Below are 20,364 nucleotides of genomic sequence, written 5' to 3'. Positions count from 1 at the left end.
AGAGCTACTGAGTCTCTCTCTGCTTATCCAACTGGGAACGATTTTCCCTGTGCATTTTCTATGCCATAATTAAATTGCCACCTCAATATTTCTTTTTACAAATGCTTTGTGATTTATCATATGCTGGAGGATGTGTTTTATTTAAAACACCTGCCACGCCACATACATTGTGTGTGTAGCAAAGCATAGTGACAAAATATGAGCACTCATTTTAAGGCTCTGATGTGAAGCACAAAAGTAAATTTAGAAGCTAAGTGATAATTTCATCTTTCATATCTTCCACTGCACTATGCATTGTAATACACATAGGGCCAGACACTATTCCAAGACCCCAACACTAAGCAGACTCAGAGTGAGTTAAGGATGAAGACCAAGACAAAAGGAGTTTCTTTACTTTTGTCTCGTAACTCAGACTTTTTGTGCTATTTTAAACCTAGTTGGTGTTGATTTTCCTTTTAAGAAGGATTTTCTGGAAAAGGGCATCAGTTATTAAAAAACATCTCAGAATTCTATTTGGAAGTAATATCTTGGCATTCATTTGAATTCTATATATTTACAAACAGAACTATTTCAAATCCTCTCTTATGAGCGATTCTATTGGCACTATCAGATTCAGGATGGTTCTTTCAGACCAGGGTTACTGTATCAACGTAACTATTCTGATGCCAATACCAGCTTGCATGGGTCACGCCAGCTGCGAGAGAAGATACTCTGAGTCCTTTCTATTTCACTGCAAATTTGCGTGGTCATTGTGAACAAAACTGCATTAGCCAGAATTTGGCTTCACAGCTCCTTCGAAAATCCCAGCCATAGCTCTTGACAACTTTATACCTGTTGAACTACTGGATAAAGATAAATGATGATGATGATGTACGGTACTCATTAGCAAAACACCTGCACCTCTGAAGTACCCTGCTAGCACATGCATCCATGTCATGTGAAATTCCATAGTTTGGGTGCCTAACTCCATTAGGCTCCTTTGAAAATCCCATCCTATATAGCTGAATAACTTCATGCACACTGCACTGCTGTTAAAATAAGCAATTTCCTGGATAGGTTTCTCTTTCCCTACACACACACACACACACCCCTACCCCCACTTCACTTGGTTTCTATGCGATGGATGCCCACACAATTCCCTAGGGAACATTGCAAAGCCTTCACCAGTGACAAAGCCTTTCCAGCATAACAAGGAGGACATACACAACACTAACATCCCCTTCTACCTGACCCCGTCTTCATCCCCAATCCCCAAACGCTAAAACACAACTCTATCCCAAGCAGAATTTTTATACCCCAGAAACTCCATGAAGTCCAATAGAAACTTTGATACTGCTCATCTATTTTACTTGACAGGTTCTCAAATACTACAATAATGGGTGGCACTATAAAACCCTAAGATAGATAACAAGGGTACAGTACCTTCATGAAAATTAAACAGTGTTTGCAACTTGCATGGCATGGAATCCAAATGGTTGTGCATGTGTTAAACTGGGGATTTCAAATGTATTTTTAAGTGGATAAAAGACCGCATCTCACATATTTATATATTCCACTGCTCATCTCTGTTTCATGCATGCATCTTGATCATGTAAGACATGGGGGGAACTAATCAAATGTATTCAAGGCCACCCACATATTCTGAAGCCACACTTACTTAATGCTGCAGGGAAAATAACTACATTTAAATGAAGAAATACCTGCAATGAATACACATTTGCCACAGTCATGCTCAGTAAGAAAAAGTACCACTTAGCAATGTTTTTACAGCAACTTGACTTAAACTAGGTTAAAAAGGAAACCTTGTAGAACTTCTAAAACTATCTTCCTCTCAATCCTACTCACTTTTCTTCAAAACCTCTACAGGCTGCTCTTTGCCTTTCATATCAAATTCAAACTCTTGCCCTCCACATAGAAGAGTGTACAACTCCACTCCTACCTAACTCTCTGCGTTTCCTCTTACACACCTGATATTTGTGCTACAACCTAACCTTCCTTCTCATTCAAATCTCTTTTTAAAAACCCTTTAATGTTAATCAGGTCCAGGTACTCCCTCCACCAATATATCAGTACATTTGTGGCAATGAGGTGCACAGAAGTGAACATACTATTCTAGATGCAGTTCTACCAGAAAGATGAGAGTATCTATAACTTCCTTGCCTGCAACACACCATACCACTTCAACGTATTCTTTCAGAGTTTCTCAAAAGTAGTCAGATTGTACCAGTCTGATGTGACTTACTCTAGCTACCCTAAACTGAAATGGAAAACTGCACTTCAATCAGGAAAACATAACAGCATATTGAAAAAGTTCACAAAGCAAATTCAGTTGGGATTTTTTGCAGACTATTTGAATCCCAGTTTATCTGGGGTAAACATTCCTTACTGGCCTATAAAATGTTGCATTTTCTATCGAGCTGTAGCTCAAGATACTGCAACATCATTTTCCAAAATCAGAAGCAAATGTGAAGTGTAAAAGGAGAGGGGAACAAAAAGATGAACACATCTCTGTTCATACTGTATAAAATGACAGCCATAGAAAAATATCAGATTATCTATAATCAGATGGAATGGAAGTCACATCTCTAAATATCTAGACGAAGATACAAGGATGCAAGAGAAACTTATAGACTCAGAAATGGGGAAGTGGAAGGGATCTAGAGAAGTCATTACGTCCAGACCCCTGCACTGAGGAAGGACCAAGTAAACCTAGACCATCCCTGACAGAGGTTTAACCTGTTTTTAAAAACCTTCCATGATGGAGATTCCACCACCTCTATGGGACCCTGTTCTAGAGATTAACTACCCTTAGAGTCAGAACGTTTTCATAAATATCTAACCTAACTGTCCCTTGCTGTAGATTAAGCTGATTAATTCTTGTCCTACCTTCAGTGGACATGGAGAACAAGCAATTAATCATTCATTCTCTTTATAACAGCTCTTAACATATCTGAAGATTTATCAGGTCCCCCCTCAGTCTTCTTTTCTCAGGACTAAACATGCCCAGGTTGTTTGTTTGTTTAAACCTTTCTGCATTGGTCCATTTTCTAAAACTTATCATTTTTGTTGCTCTCCTCTGGACTATCTCCAATGTGTCCAAGTCTTTCCTAAACCATGGTGCCCAGCAATGGATACAGTACTCCAGTGGAGGCCTCCTCGGTGCCAAAATAGAGTGGGACAACTACCTCCTAGGTCTTGCATACAAGACTCCTGTTAATATATCCCAAAAATGATATTAGCCTTCTAGTAACAGCATCACACTGACTCATGTTTAATTTGTGATCCGCTATAACCCTCAGATCCTTTTCAGCAATACTTCCATCTAGCCAGTTATTCCCCATGTTGTAGTTAGAACATAAGAACGGTCATACTGGGTCAGACCAAAGGTCCATCTAGCCCAGTATCCTGTCTTCCAGCAGTGGCCAATGCCAGGTGCCCCAGAAGGAATGAATGGGACAGGTAATCACCAAGTGATCCATCCCGTCGCCCATTCCCAGCTTCTGCATTTGATTTTTTTCTCCGACGTGCTTTGCACTTGTCTTTATTGAATTTCATCTTGGTGATTTCAGGCCAATTCTCCACTTTGTCCCACTCTACTAGGGACTGGTGACACCTCAGCTGCAGTAGTGTGTCCAATTCTGAGCACCACACTACAGAAAAGATGGACAAACTGGAGAGTGTGCAGAGCAGAGCAACTAAAACGATAAAATGTTTAGAAAAGCTGACCTATGAGGAAAGGTTTAAAAGTGGGTGTATTTAGTCTTGAGAAAAGAAAATTAGGGGAATATGGTAAGAGTCTTCAAATATGTTAAAGGACGTTATAAAGAGGACAATGATTGATTGTCTACATGTCCACTGAAGGCAGAAGAAGAATTAATCAGTGTAATCTTCAGCAAGGGAGATTTAGGTTAGATATTAAGGAAAATGTTCTAACTCTCAGGGTAGTTAAGCTCTAGAACAGGGTTCCAGTGGAGGCTGTGGAATCCCCACCATGGAAGGTTTTTACTAACAGGTCAGCCAACCTGTCAGGGATGGTTTAGGTGTACTTGGTCCTGCCTCAGCACAGAGGGTTGGACTAGATAACTTCTGAAGGTCCCTCCAGCCCCACATTTTTATTATTCTAATACTAGTTTGCTTCCTACGATCACAAAGCAATTGTGAACACGCACAAAAACTAAGAAGAGCTCCACAACCAAAGAGAAAATATGTTGGGTCTCTAAATACACTAAGCTCCAATCTCGCCCTAAATTTCTGTTTTTAAAATTAATCTGCGCTTTGAAGGCTTGATAATCATTCTGTTCCCTGATGCATAACAATGCTGTGCAGAGTATCATTTCAAGACACGTGATTGTTATATCTGATTGCACAGAAATTAATGTGTTAGATTTCTGATTTCCAAGTAATTAGGTTCAAGAGAGACCGGACCTATGTATACTTTTCAGATTCCTGCACTAGCTTTAAATAAGGAGGGGAAAACAAGCTGCAATAAGTGTACACAGTTTACTGGAATTAAAGAGCAGATCCTGTATATTCACTACACAAGTGGCGGCAGCAGAGGGGAAGAAGTACTGTGGAGCACAAAGCAATTAACACAAGCAGAACTTGTACACTAGACAATAGACTGCATCATCAACATGGTGAGATGGTGCAGGATATCAAAGTATATGGGAAAGACAAGTGGGCATGCCTACCCAGAAAGTGCCCTGGACACAGTTCTCTTTCCCAGCTCACAAATTCCTCTTCCCGGTCCTTCAGAAAACCTCCATGCACTGCACTACACTCCATCCCATCCCACCCCTCTGCTGCCAAACCCCTCTCCCGTGCGCACCTCAGCCACAGTTCTGAATATCAAAATGACAGTCGTGTTCATTACGGACACAAGGTGGGCGAAGCAGTATTTTTTATTGGACCAATTACTGTTGGTGAGACAAGTTTTCGAGCTTACACAGAGCTCTTCTACAGGGCAGACCTGAAGAAGAGCTCTGTGTAACCTCAAAAGCATCTCTCTCCCACCAACAGACGCTGGTCCAATAAAAGATAATTACCTCACCCACCTTGTCTAATATCCTGTGACCAACATGACATCAACACTGCAGTCACCTGCATTAGCACCCACATAAGCCATCTCCTAGAATAGCAGGACAACAAATAAAAAATGAAATTAATCCCATGCAGTGGACCAGCAAAAGGCCTATGGACCCTTAAACTTTATTTAAACCCTCCTAATTGCATCCCAAAAAAGATATTTATATTGAGATAGCATCTGAACACCACCGAGCACTTATATAGCTGTTTTCATCCATGTCTCTAAGTGCTTCAAAAACACGGTTAAGCATCATTATCCACGTTTTAGAGAGGAGAAATGGAGGCACAGAGAAGTAAAGTGACTTTCCCAAGGTCCCACAGTCGTTGGCAGAGCTGGGAATAGAATCTGAGTCTTTCAAGTCCTCATCCAATACCGGATAGGCTCTATCAAAGTGTCTCTAAAGCTTCGTCTACAATAGAAATGTTGAAAAAATCTGACAGTGTTGCTAATATCAATTGGGTGTTCAGCTGAGCTGATGCTAGCAACGTTAGGAACCTTTGTATAGACAGGGCTTCTTCAACCGCTGATAGCATTTTTAGGACCAGTTAGATCTGTACCCAGCAGGCTAAGATGAAATGGTAACAAAGACATTAGCAGCCAATATCCTGCCTATCCTAAGACTCCTAATGTCGCTACCACCAGTTCATATGAATTGATGATAACAATGGTGGAAAATGTTCAGTTTCCCTATTGTAAACAGGGCTTGTATGCACGCATTCTAATGTATAACAGAATTAGGATTGCATGTATTTAAGCAACACAACACACCCTAAAAACAATATTTTAACAACTAAGAAGGAGCAGGGGTCTACACACAGTCTTATTTATCTTTTACCAATTTAAATGCACAAGTTCATGTGCCAGAACAAACTCATTTCTAACAAGCAAGAGATGTGCGTACACCCTGTTCCACATTCTATTTCCAGAGTTATATTATTGGCTGGGGTAAGAACTAGCAGCTGAACTAAATGGGAGGGAATGTACTTGTGAGCAACCACTTAAGCTAACAGAAGAAAAGTGGCATGGACAACATCTGGGCCTCACTGCTTGTTTTTAAGGGCTGAAGTGAACTCTGGCTCATAAATTCCAAGAATGGCTGTTTAATGCAAGCTGGTGCAGTTACTGCTTTGTAAAATGGTACATCAGTTCCAATTTGCTTTGCCTATTAATGCTTCTCAATTGAAATTCAATGGCTTTTGTGAGGGTTTTAAACCTATTTTGTTGCATATAATTTTCAAAAAACGCAAAGGTCTAATTCTATTACCGCACTGGCCTGCATGCTGACTGCACATACAGGTTCAGATGGAGCAGAAAAAGTTAAGCTAAAAGATGGGCAGATATCAGATGTAAACAAAAAGCACGTTTTCAAAACTGAAGTCCCTGGGAAAGAGGCCCATTACAGAGACAGCAAGGTTTATAGGTGGCATTTTATTCAAAACACCTGTTTAATTTAATGTTAACACTTTCCTTCCACTTCCATCCTTATCTAATCTAAAATTCTACAGTTTTATGCGTTCCATTATCTGGCACCTTAGCACTTCAGAGTGAATTTAAATTAAGTCTGGCTATTTACAAAGGATCACAGTATTTTATGAAGGTTTTTCGTCTAACAATAAACATTCAAGGAAATGCTGGTGCAATATTTAAAATTCTAATCAACATAAATAAATACAAAATGTTTTTTTAATTGTAAAATCATTTACACAAATTTAATTAACAGAAAAGAACAGATATCACCATGACAATTTAATAATGCAAAGCATGGCCCTGATCCTGCAATTTGTAGAGTCCCAGAGATTTCAGGGGGACTCCATGCAGGTGCAGAGGTTACACGGCATGCAGAATTGGAACTTACAAGTAAATGAAAAATTGGCTTCATTATTCATAACCACTGGAAATCTGAATGTCTGATCTAATTGTATGGCAAGTTTTATTGAGTTTTGATGAACTTAACCGTTACCTGAGTTAACATTAGTTAACTTAACAGGGTTAATAGCTATTAACCAAAACGCAAAATAAAAATGACGTTTTGTAGCCCTCTGATTTCCTTTGCTTGCTAATGGTAAAAGGTAATTCTTTCCGTCCTACTTTATCTCAAACTGGGGTGCTGCTGTGAAGTGTAATGATGTATCATTAAAATGGCAGAGCAGTTCCTTTCTATTAATGAACATAGTAAACTATGACAAGTACTTCTAAAAATGATTTTGAGCATAGGTTCTCGTTCTCTCTCTCACACACGCTCACTCTCTTTATCTAGTACATACTTATTTAGCTGAGTGATTGTTAAAGTGCTTGGTTTAACACAAATGTTCCTTTCCTCGGGGACTATGAGTTGAATATATTCCAGACCCACTTACTAACTTGCTTAACAGCTCGATGCAACGTAGAAAACGTCAGTACCAACATCCAACACTAATATTTTATTTTAATAATTATCCTGTTGATGTGCAACACCAACTATTAAAGTATAACAAGGAATGGTTTACTGATATCTGCAGGACAAAATTTGTCCCAGTGCATGAAGGAACAAGGATTCCGAAAACACAAATCGCCACTGGAACTAGCTGTTCATCAATAAGAAGCCCCTAATTTTTCCCCTTACTAAACCCATGCTCAACAGGGTTTTAAAAGAGAAAATAAAGGACAAAATTTGCTTTCCTTTAAATGTTGAGAGTCCTTTGGTAGGCAAGAGCGCTCATCAATTACACCTCTGCCATGAAAGCTTTTTTACACCACATCTTCACGCTTTTAGAGTGCACTTCTGAAGTATCAACCCTGGCAAAATCTTTACTGCTTGCTATACCTAAAATATAAAAATGAGAATGTGTTTCTTGTTATCTTGCTTCTGTTGGTTCTTCAAGAGTAAGCAGAAAACAGTTGAATTCTCAATATGCTGAGCTGTCTCTCAATATCCTTGAAAAGCACAAAAACTAGTCTTCAGTAGTAAATGAGACAAACTCATTAAGACAAATAGACATGATGTATTAACTGTATACATGTATGTGTGTGGAGCATACTATACAGAAGGCATCCAATGACTAAGAACAATATCTATTTCCAGAAGTCAAACGTCACAGCTCAGGTATGTTACTTTTGGATTTACATGAAAATAACCAAGAGACATTCAACACCAATCATTATAAAAAAAACAGTCTTCCAAAACTCTGGATTGGTTAGGTAGTCATATGGTCATGTAGGTAACTAGCACTACTGGATGGTGCAGATGTGCATCATGAACAGAACCTAATCAGATCACAAATACACTGCTTTCGAGTTGAATCCAAACAGAATACTGTGCATCTTTTATCATCTGAATGCAAGTGTCTACACCAGAAAACTGAGTTAAGGTCAAGTTGGGTTTTTAATTAGCTAATCTTGATATACCCATAACTTTTATCCTAGCATGGACACACTGCAATGCCTTTACCTTGATGGAGAGGTACACCCTGACCTGGGCAATCAAGATAAAGCATTGCAATGCATCCACACTCAGGAAATAAAAGTTGTGATTAGAGCAAAGTCAGTCAACACACTCAGCCTAACTTCAACCCATTTTTCTATTGTAGAAAAGCACTAAAAAGACACTGAGCAAAAAGTGAATATCCTCAGAAAAGCTGGTGTTTAAAAAAAATTCTGGCTGGATCCAACCAGACAAAACACAATTTGAGAACAAGCTATTGTGAGTAATTAGCTGAGATATGTTTGTACAGTCCCTTGAAAAAGTAAAGTGCCATGCAGTGGTCTTATTTCATTCACCCTTTCAGTGCCAACAGTTTTCAAACAGCCATGAGAACATCATCAGCTGCTTGCTCTACACAAAAAGAAGGGTTTAAAACTGCACTGATCTACTTAGCCCTGATCTACATTACGAGTTTAGGTCGAATTTAGCAGTGTTAGATCGATTTAACCCTACACCTATCCACAGGATGAAGCCATTTTTGTTGGCTTAAATCTATTTCTGTACTCCTCCCCACTGAGGGGATTAGTGCTGAAATCTACATCGTCAGGTCGAATTTGGGGTAGCGTGGATGCAATTCGACGGTATGGGCCTCCAGGAGCTATCCCAGAGTGCTCCATTGTGACCGCTCTGGACAGCACTTTCAACTCAGATGCACTAGCCAGGTACACAGGAAAAGCACTGGGAACTTTTGAATTTAATTTCCTGTTTGGCCAGTGTGGTGAGCTCATCAGCAGACGTGACCATGCAGTCCCAGAACTGCAAAAGAGCTCCAGCATGGACCAAACGGGAGGTACTGGATCTGATTGCTGTATGGGGAGATGAATCTGTGCTATCAGAACTCCATTCCAAAAGATGAAATGCCAATATATTTGAAAAAATCTCCAAGGGCACGATGGACAGAGGCTATAACAGGGACCCACAGCAGTGCGGCTTGAAAATTAAGGAGCTCAGGCAAGCCTACCAAAAAACCGAAGAGGCAAACAGCCGCTCCAGGTCAGAGCCCCAGACTTTTAAAGCGGCTTCTGTGATGAGCGGCATGCAATTCGAGGGGGTGCCCCTACCACTTACCCACTCCACCCCTGTCCGTGGACACCTGCAAGTGGGGAGTCTCACACAACAGGGATGAGGATTTTGCGGACGAGGAAGATGAGGAGGAGGAGGAGGAGAACGCACAACAGGCAAGTGGAGAAACCGTTCTCCCCAACAGCCAAGAACTGTTTATCACCCTGGAGCCAATACCCTCCCAACCATCCTAAGGTGGGCTCCCGGACCATGAAGCCGAAGAAGGCACCTCTGGTGAGTGTACCCTTTGTAAATATAATACATGGTTTAAAAGTAAGCGCGTTTAATGATTAATTTGCCCTGAAGACTTGGGATGCATTTGCAGGCAGTGCAGCTACTGGAAAAGTCTGTTAACGTGTCTGGGGATGGAGCGGAAATCCTCCTGGGACATTATTAAGGGGACATTCAGAGGTGGCCATTCCAGGTGGGCTGTTTGCCTGTGGCTGAAAAGAAATCATCCCCGCTTTTAGCCACGCGGTTGGGGGGGAATAAGCACAGATAAGAAGGCGAAAAAAACGCACTCATGATGAAATGTTCTCTGAGCTCATGCAGTCCTCCTGCACTGAAAGAGCTCAGCAGAATGCATGGAGACAAACAATGACAGAGTCCCGGAAAGTAGAAAATGAACGCGAGGACAGGAGGGATGCGTGAGAGGAGAGGTTGTGGGAGCAAGAGGAGAGGTGGCAGCAGTGCGATGAGAGAAGGCAAGATGCAATGCTGAGGCTACTGGGGGATCAAACTAATATGCTCCGGCGTCTGGTGGAGCTGCAGGAAAGGCAGAAGGAGCACAGACCCCCGCTGCAGCCCCTGTGTAACCACCCGCCCTCCTCCGCAAGTTCCATAGCCTCCACACCCAAGAACTTGGGGGTGGGGGGGGGGTGAGCTCCGGGAACCCAACCACTCTACACCCAAGCAACAGAAGGCTGGCATTCAATAAGTTTTGAAGTGCAGTGTGGCCTTGTCCTTCCATCCTCCTCTCATCCACCACCCCACCCAGTGCTTCCCTCCTCCTCCACCCCTCCCAGGCTACCTTGGCAGTTATCCCCCTATTTGTGCGATGAATTAATAAAGAATGCATGATTTTGAAACAACTATGACTCTATTGCCTCTGCAAGTGGTGATCGATGCGGGGAGGGCGGTTGGCTTACAGGGAAGTAAAGTGAACCAAGGAGGTTTGTTTTCATCACGGAGAAACTAACACAACTGTCACACCGTAGCCTGGCCAATCATGAAACTGTTTTTCAAAGCTTCTCTGATGCACAGCACACCCTGCTGTGCTCTTCTAATCGCCCTGGTGTCTGGCTGTGCGTAATCAGCAGCCGGGCGATTTGCCTCAACCTCTGACCCCGCCATAAACATCTCCCCCTTGCTCTCACAGAGACTGTGGAGCACACAGCAAGCAGCAATAACAATGGGAATATTGGTTTTGCTGAGGTCTAACCAAGTCAGTAAACTGCACCAGCACGCTTTTAAACATCCATATGCACATTCTACCACCATCCTGCACTTGCTCAGCCTATAGTTGAACAGCTCCTTACTACTGTCCAGGGTGCCTGTGTATGGCTTCATGAGCCATGGCATTAAGGGGTAGGCTGGGTCCCCAAGGATAACTACAAGCATTTCAACATCCCCAACAGTTATTTTCTGGTCTGGGAAGTAAGTTCCTTCTTGCAGCTGTTCAAGCAGACCAGAGTTCCTGAAGATGTGAGCGTCATGTACCTTTCCAGGCCAGCCCACGTTGATGTCGGTGAAACGTGCCTTGTGATCCACCAGTGCTTGCAGCATCATTGAAAAGTACCCCTTGCGGTTTATGTACTGGCTGCCAAGGTGATCCAGTCCCAAGACAGGGATATGCGTTCTATCTATCTCCCCACCACAGTTAGGGAATCCCATTGTAGCAAATCCATTCACTGTGACCTGCACATTTCCCAGAGTCATTACTCTTGATAGCAGCAGCTCAGTGATTGCGTTGGCTACTTGGATCACAGCAGCCCCAACAGTAGATTTGCCCACTCCAAACTGATTCCCGACTGACCGGTAGCTGTCTGGCATTGCAAGCTTCCAGAGGGCTAACGCCACTCACTTGTGAACTGTGAGGGCTGCTCTCATCTTGGTATTCTTGCACTTCAGGGCAAAAGAAAGCAAGTCACAAAGTCCCATCACCAGTCTGTGCTTGTTTCCCGGGCCCAGAATCAGCGTTCCATGGCATGAGCCTGCCCATTGCCACCACAATGTCCAAACTGCCGGGGCCCGTACTTTGAGATAAGTCTGTGTCCATGTCCTCATCACTCTCGTCACCGCGCTGCCGTCACCTCCTCGCCTGCTTTTGCAGATTCTGATTCTGCACATACTGCAGCATAACGCGCGAGGTGTTTACAATGCTTATAACTGCTGCGGTGATCTGAGCAGGCTCCATGCTTGCCATGGTATGGCGTCTGCAGAAGAGCAGAGTTGCAGTGGAAGTGGAGGCTGACGACGGATGCCACGAGAATAGATATTTATAGAGAGCGACGAGAGGACCTGTGAGGTGGATTCATGAGAGCAGAGCTGCAGCAGAAGCGGTGGAGGACGACAGTTAGCAGTCCTACTGCACCATCAGCTGAAAGCAATATGGTGTCCACACAGAAAAAAGGCGTGAAACGATTGTGTGCCGTTGCTTTCACAGAGGGAGGGGCGACTGACAACATGTACCCAAAACCACCCGCGACAATGTTTTTTGCCCCATCAGGCATTGGGAGCTTAACCCAGAATTCCAATGGGCGGTGGAGACTGCGGGAACTGTGGGATAGCTATCCACAGTGCAGCACTCCATAAGTCGATGCTAGCCACAGTAGTGAGGATGCACTCCGCCAACTTAATGCGCTTAGTGTGGACATATGCAATCGACTGTATAAAATAGATTTCTAAAAATGGACCTATAATATCGACCTAATTTCGTAGTGTAGACATAAGCTTTGAGTCACACAAGAGGAATTTCTCAGGAAAAGCTAGCAATTTGCTATTAAATGCAAAATATGGATATGAATAGAAATAGTTCACTACCTACACTGGCCCCCAAAAATAATTATTTTAATTGACAAGAAAAAGCGATAAGAGGTGAAAATTGAGAGAAATGTTTGATGTTTAAGTCAACATCACTTCAATTTCATCCACCAAGGTGTGCCCTGACAACACATTCCTTGCTCTATCATTGTGCTGAAATGAAACACACACACAAGCTCTCTGTATTTTCACATATAGCATATTAGAAGGTTTCTGTAAACATGATGAGATTTCATGTCTTTTTCCAGTGCTCAATACTGCAGATTGGATACAATGACTATCTTAGGACCTAATGCTGCAAACACTCCCAATGTGTTTAGGAAATGCTAAACCAGTCTGATAACCTATTTCAGATGAGTGGCCAGTGCCAGAGGATTCAGAGAAAGCTACAGGAAACCTCAAAACAGACAATTATGCAATAATTTGCTCACATGGCGAGTTTCTTTCCAGCTGCAGACACTTAGTTTCAATTTATGCCCTGAAACATGAAGATTTATATTCTTATAAACTTTTAATCTAATATAACAATGGGTGTGTAATTATTATCCACGTAAACGTCTAATCCCTATTTAAATCCTGCTTGCCTTCAATAAAATCTTGTGACAATGAGTTCCACAAGTTAATTATATAGTACTAAAAAAGCATATCCTTCATCAGGGCATAGTGGTTACTAGTCACTGCTGTGAGTTACTACTCCTCAAACTAAGGGCTTTTCTTCACTACCAGGGGGATTGATGCTTCTGTAATCAATGCAGCGGGTATCAACTTAGCGGGCCTAGCGAAGACCCACTAAATCAATGGCAGAGCATCTCCCGTTGACTCAGCACAGTGAAGACACCAGGGTAAGTCGACCTAAGCTATATCAACTCCAGTTATGTTATTCATGTAGCTGGAGCAGCATAACTTAGGTCCATTTATCCCAGTAGTGAAGACAAGCCCTAAGTGTTTACAGGACTAGGCCCCTAGATTTCTCTCTCTCCAGGGCAGGGAAGGGCACATGCTTACTCAATGTCTGCAGAGCACCGTGTGTGTTTACAGCACTATTTGAATGATGTTAAATAAAATAGTAACTGTGTTTTGGTTGAAATAACTGATGGAGGTATCAACTGAAATCAGTTTTAAGACACCCTGTAGGGGTGATTGGAGACACACAGGGAAAAGGTTCAGGGAGCTGAATGTGTAAGAACGTTGAATGCAGCTTCTCCCCGACGTACACCTGTTTTGAACACGATGAATTCTGTTTTGGGCCTCTAATTTGTTCTGGCAAGTAGATCTGAGATAGGGATTGCGCAGAAGAGCTCCATTCAGTCAATTATTTACATCCACAGTGATGACCCCTCCCGTGCACTACTACACTTGCAGGAGACCTTACAATATACAATTGCAATGCTACTCATAGGAAAACTTGTGGGTGTTGTCGGGAATGTGCATTTTCTCAATGAAAGACTTGCAAGCGCCTGTTAATGCTCACATCTCTCAATTTTAACCAAAGTTCAAAGAATGTGTTTTAAGGTTCACTATCTCCCCCAAAGGGATGTTCTTAAAATGTCACCACATGCTATGGAGCCTTGTAATCCACTGTTTCTTATTTTTACTTAATACATGGACCCTATAAACACCTTCCTCCAACCTTTTCTCCATACTTCTTCTCTACACACAAATATCACAGCTCTCCCCACTCTGCTAGTCTCTCTCCCCGAGCAACACAACCACAACCTTCAGTAGCACTTCCAGTGGGCATCAGAGGCCACTGCTGGTATCAGAATTATTTATTATAAATTGTTTTTTGCCTTTTATATGCATCACCATCTGCACACATACATGATTCACCCTTTCTCTATGTACACCACACTTGAATCACAGGCTTTAATTCTTTTCCTTCCTGTAGCAGCTGGCATATTCTTACAACAAACCAATCTCTGGTAAAAATCTTTCCGTTAGCCAGAGTGACTCACTTACCTTGTCTCTGGATTGTAGCCCAATATGTAGAAAAATGAATCCACTCGGGCTTTAAACTCTCTAGCAGCAAATATGTCAGAGAAATGGGAGATATTACACTTCCCTCTGAAAGGAAGAGAACAAATGGTATTAGAATCCTATGCTGGACAACATTCATTTAGATAAGCACCACTCCACTTTGGAAATCAGTCAAGGGATGCATTGTGCTCTGCAGATGCCCAAACTTCATAATAATGCAAGATCCAACCCTACTATCAGTGACTTTCAGGCAAATTCTCCCATTAACTTCAATGAGAAACATTCATTAATATTATTCAGTCAGAACCCCTCCAGGGCAGTCACAAATGAAAAGGCTATACCTTTAAACACAAAACCTGCCCCAAACTGCAATGTTTAAAACGTTGAACATCCCTGCTCCAGCCCCTGGTTTTAATCTCTCTTTTTTCTTTTTAATAACTAACTCTTTAAAGTTGATGTACAAAATTTTGCTATTCATTAACTAAGAGGAGTGATTTTTTTTTTTAATGGGTGAGTAAAATGACAGTCTTAATCACCACCCTCATGAGACTGGGGAGTACATGTGGTGTTTCATCTAATAAATTTTCAAGACAACCTCGTAAGTATGCTTTGACAATTTTTCAGATCAAAAACAAATTAATTGGCTAAGTATTTTTAGCAAGATGGCACTGTAAACAATATAAAACAATACAAGTTGCAACAACACAATCACTTGATCATCAGGAATAACACCTCACAAAGGTTTTGTTCCATCTGGCCGCAGAGGCCTCTAGACTGGCCTCAGCACTCATCTTTTGTTCTCATTAAGGATAGCCACCAAGGGAATTAAGCTGTAAAATGTTTCATTCTCCACTGTCTTGCTCTTGGGTTTGTTAAAGTATTTAGTGTACAGAAGCTGCTTTAAACATTCTGTAAAACACTGCACAGCAATTTACAGCAGTGAAGTAAATCAGACAGCTCAGAAGAGGGCATCAGAGGGAAATGGCTGATCAACTAGAGAGACTTACACTTATTACAGGTATTTGTGGGTAGATGTTTGCAGTTGTATTTTACCTGCAAGTGGAGACTACCAAGACTAGTGAACCACAAGACTACCTTTCTTTTCAGCAGTGTAAATGTCTTTAACATTAAAAGAACAGAAACAAACATTTCCTTCCATTTGTGAATCACTGACCATTCATTCCTCTAGATGGACCATTCACTAGTAACAATAATACTCTGCATTTAATTTCATCCAAGGATCTCAAAGCTCTTCACAAACATTAACTAAGCCTCATAAAAGCTCTGAGGTTGGCAAGTGCTATTTTATCTACAGGATTCTGGGCTCTTTTGCCACTTTTGGTCTCTGTAGAGACAGTAGCAATGTTTTACACTTGAAAGGCTGCAGTGGAAAACTGATCAGCACACTAATTGGTTTCCTTCTGCAACCCTTTCATGGGCAAAGCTCTTCTGAAAGTTCCATCAACCAAATGTGGCTAAGAATGGCAATTTTTTTCTTCATCATGCTCTTTACTCACATTGGCTACTGCAAACACAAAAACCACTAGGGGACCAGTCCTGCAATTTTACTCACATGAATATTCTCTGAGAAGTTAACAGGCCTACTCATGTGAGGAGTAATTGCCTAATTCTTAGCTTCTGCAGCCAGGGGCAAAACAAACATTTATTTCTTGGTCAGCTATCGTCAGACTGCAGTGCAATGTTAAAATCCTCTGCAGTTTAAATCAAACATGTAGCCTTCTTGAAGCATTGACAATCCTGCTCACTGCTCATTTTATCTAAATTTCTTGAAAGGAGAGATAAGGAATTAAAAATTGGTGGCATTTGTTTTTATCTTTCACAGAAAATTTTGATCAGATAACTTTAAGGCAGATCAAATTTTTCTAAACTTTCCTTTGAATAACACCCCAAGACAATTTACCTGTACAGTAAATAATAAATAAAATCAAGAATATGCACTTATCCAGACACATAAAAGCAATACAATATTTTGATCATGGAATTTTATGCAGGTAATAAATACTTAGTATTGCTACTGAAGTGAAAGACAATTGTGTTTATTATACACTTACATAGTGTTCTGTAAGCACTTTCCAATTAAAGTTTTCTACTGATCAGAGCAGTGGACTGGGAGTTGGGATACTTGGTTATATTTCCTACTCTGTCATCAGCTTTCTGTGTAGTCATGGACAGACATCTGCATGAAGGGCATGGTAATGTTCTAATTTATTAAATTAAATTTAAAATTAATCTTTTTTCTGGACTTGACAATGCATCTAGTCTTCTCTATTTTGTCATTTAGGTGGTCAGATCTTCAGGGAAGTGACACTCCTTATATTTGTGTCTGGTAGGCAGCTGTGAAAATTACTGGCACATAATAAATGCTACTAGCTAGAGGAGAATGAGTGGAAAGGATGCACTCAGTTCTTTGCTATGCAAACAAATGTGTGTCTGAGCGTCAACGATTAGAAATAAGAAAAGGAGTACTTGTGGCACCTTAGAGACTAACAAATTTATTCGAGCGTAAGCTTTTGTGAGCTACAGCTCACTTCATCGGATGCATTCAGTGGCTCACGAAAGCTTATGCTCAAATAAATTTGTTAGTCTCTAAGGTGCCACAAGTCCTCCTTTTCTTTTTGCGGATATAGACCAACGTGGCTGCTACTCTGAAACTTAACATTTAGAAATGTAACTAGAAGCTCTGCTTCATTTTTCAAAAGGGGTAGTTTTAGAATACAACTGATAAACATTCATACAAGGACTGCCACAAATGGAAGAGGTAAGCCATAATGAAAATAAAACCATAAACCAACAGGAAGTGTAGTCTAAAGAGTCATTTAAAATATTTTCATGGTGAGTATTTTCTAAATCCGACTTATGGTATATCAGTCTTTTGTCTCAAATTAATCTATGAACTTTGTGTGTTTCATGTTGCCTCCAATTTGTTCTAGGTTTTATTTTATTTATTTTTAAATAAAGGGGGAAGAGAATGAGAACACAGAAGAGTCTACAATACTCCCAGGGAAAATTCCATACACATGTTTCAGTTTCTCAATGTCAAAGATGACAATTAAATTTACAAGCCTGGTTTCAACAATCCAGCCAGCCTCACATTCGTTAGCTATTCTCTCCAAGTATATCAATTTAATATGGGAGAGCTACCTTCCTTGAGACATAAAAAACACTTTGGAGTTTCAGGAAGATTACAGCACACCACTGGAATTTTCTTAGTTTATCTAAAATCCTGTAATAAGTCAAATAAAAGATTTTTTTCACCTCCCCTACGGCACAAGTTGCAGCTAATTTGCCTTGAAGTAAAGGGCTTCAGAGAAGTGGCTTTGAACAAAGAAAACGTCTCCAGATGGTTTCACTGAAACACCATCTGAGCATTATTATCAGGGAGATTATTCAGTTCACATTTTGACAATATCCATGCACTCTTCAGCAAGCTGAAAACTCAAAGGATGCCAGTAAAAATAATGCCTTAGTATTTCTATCAGAAAACATTTGTAAGTAATGGTGTCTCCCCCTTTGCATGGTCAAAGGTTAGCCACTTAAGTTAAAAACTAACTGGGCAAAGAGAGCAGCAACCCCTGGGGAAGGGCAGATAACAGAGAACAATACAGGGGTCCGTTACCACCTCTGTTTATACAGCTAGCTTTTAATGGAGCTCTCAACTGAGCTACAATGATTTCTGCCTCAGAGCAAAAGTCTTTAATGCAATTTATCAGGGCTGCACTAACAGTCATTTTGCAAAGGGAGGTTATTGTTAATGGTGAAATGAAACAGAGGGGAAGGGAGGGTACCATTTCTACAATAACTAGCAATAATCTAAATTTGCAATGATGGGAAACAATATCTTCTGAACACCATAGACGAGCTGAGATTAAAATGAGATTTTAGAATCACAGCTTCTTTTCAAATTAGAACAGATAACACAAGTTAATTATTGCATGTGGTGAGAAGGAGCCTGAGCAATATGCTAATGTTCCCCAAACAGAAAAGGACAAAAGACAGCTCTCCTCCTCTATTCTAAGATTTTCCGTGCTATTTTTTCTTCCCTGCCAAGCCTGCTGTGGGATGCTGCACCAGGTCCTCTGTCACTTACCTAAGGGCAGCAGCATGATAAGTGTCAACATAATCTGAAATGAAGAGCTCTCTATTCTTGATCACTGGATCTGTAATAACAAGTTCTCGTCCAGAGTCTGTGAAAAGAGAAAAAGACATTAGCTGCAGAGTCCAAAAGCATCGACCTCTGTGGTTTCACAGGCACTTTGTAGGTTGAAGCCTGAGGTTAATACTTTCTTGAATACACACAGTCATTGAGATGTTAAGATTACACCAACATTGAAAATATAATTTTAAAATAGGGTTTTCTGTGGCACCCACTAAAATAATATTGAGCAGCTCATAAATATGAACGGATCCGTGCTCCCCATTTGGTATGGAAATACTATTAGCCCAATTTTATACAAGGGCTGCTGACAGGAGCTTTCCCTTTGTACCCCTTAAGAAGTGTGCAGAAAGGGAACAGCTCTTTTGGGCACAGCAGGAGAAAGTGCCTTCTCTAAAGAGCTCTACAGAGCAAGCACTTTCTTCTGTAACCCTCACCCCCCCACCCTACCCCCCACTCTGTCTGTTAGACAGTCTGTTCTATACAGTTTTACATGCCGGAGTTTTCTAAAATTTTATACATCATTTTGATCAATATCTGTGCACTGGAAGTCAGTGGTGTCATTTTGGCTGTGAAGAACATTTGTTTTCATGTTTTAAAATAGGTTGTTAAAATCCAAAATGCAAACCTTGACTATGGAGTCATCAATGATGCCTTTAATAATCCCTACTTAAGAACATAAAAATAGTTTTTATACGCACAGATTATGCTACTTAACAGAAGGCACAAAGCTATGAAAAATGTGGGCTTTGGCCTTGTGCCCATATTTCCAGGGTTAAACATTTAAAGTGAACCAGTGAGAGTGAATCATTAGACTCATGCAGATTTTACTACAGCACATACAAAAACGACCCTCCTAACATCACCATTAAAGAGAAAATATACATAGATTTATTCCACTGTATGCCAATCTATTTGGATACTTAAATATGAGTGGCAGTGTTCCATTTTTAAAGCATGACTTTTTTTGTTGATTTTTTTTTTTTTTTTTTTTGAGATCACAATTCACCTCCAAAGGTTTTACGCGTTTTTGAGGCTGCCCCAAGGAAATTTCCAGCCAGGAAGAGTGGAATCAAGTTTTATGGCTCTCTTGAAGCCCAGGCAAAAATGATCCTGGAAGATTTAAGAATTCCTGTCTCTGCCACTATTATGAAGATCAACAGTTAATTATTTTGCAGCTGGGATGGGACATCAGAGGATGGATCACTCGACAATTGCCCTGTTCTGTTCATTCCCTCTGAAGCATCTGGCACTGGCCGCTGTCAGAAGACAGGACACTGGGTGAGATGGACCATTGGTCTGACCCAGTATGGCCATTCCTATTTAGTCCAAAAAATGGTGGGTGGAAGAGAGGGGAAAGAATCAGTTAGCAGTGCTTCCAATGAAACACTAACTGTTGTACTATGTGACAGCGAGTACTAATACACATTAGGATAAGGCTAAATAATCATGCCTCGGCAAGAACTTAGATCTAATACGTATGTCAGAGGCATCCAAGAGTAAAAGGGGCTACATGATTTATCCTTAACGCAACTTGATCTCATAAATGTTAATTATTTGTAT

At 40.9% G+C, this 20,364-nt stretch overlaps 1 protein-coding gene across 14 annotated transcripts in view; it reads right to left on the bottom strand.

Annotated features, from left to right (window-relative positions):
• The window catches only part of RERE (arginine-glutamic acid dipeptide repeats), a 402,477-nt gene that overhangs the window by 159,743 nt on the left and 222,370 nt on the right, over positions 1–20,364 (bottom strand). For all 14 annotated transcript variants that reach the window (XM_073316831.1, XM_073316829.1, XM_073316839.1 and 11 more), the window contains 2 exons: positions 18,736–18,832; positions 14,610–14,714 (listed from right to left, as the gene is read on the bottom strand). In XM_073316831.1, coding sequence (XP_073172932.1) covers positions 14,610–14,714; positions 18,736–18,832 — 202 coding nt within the window. The remainder of the gene's footprint in view (positions 1–14,609; positions 14,715–18,735; positions 18,833–20,364) is intronic.

This window comes from Lepidochelys kempii, chromosome 18 (assembly GCF_965140265.1).
Source record: "Lepidochelys kempii isolate rLepKem1 chromosome 18, rLepKem1.hap2, whole genome shotgun sequence".
Classification (NCBI taxonomy): domain Eukaryota; kingdom Metazoa; phylum Chordata; order Testudines; family Cheloniidae; genus Lepidochelys; species Lepidochelys kempii.
This window is presented reverse-complemented; position numbering and strand designations above follow the sequence as displayed.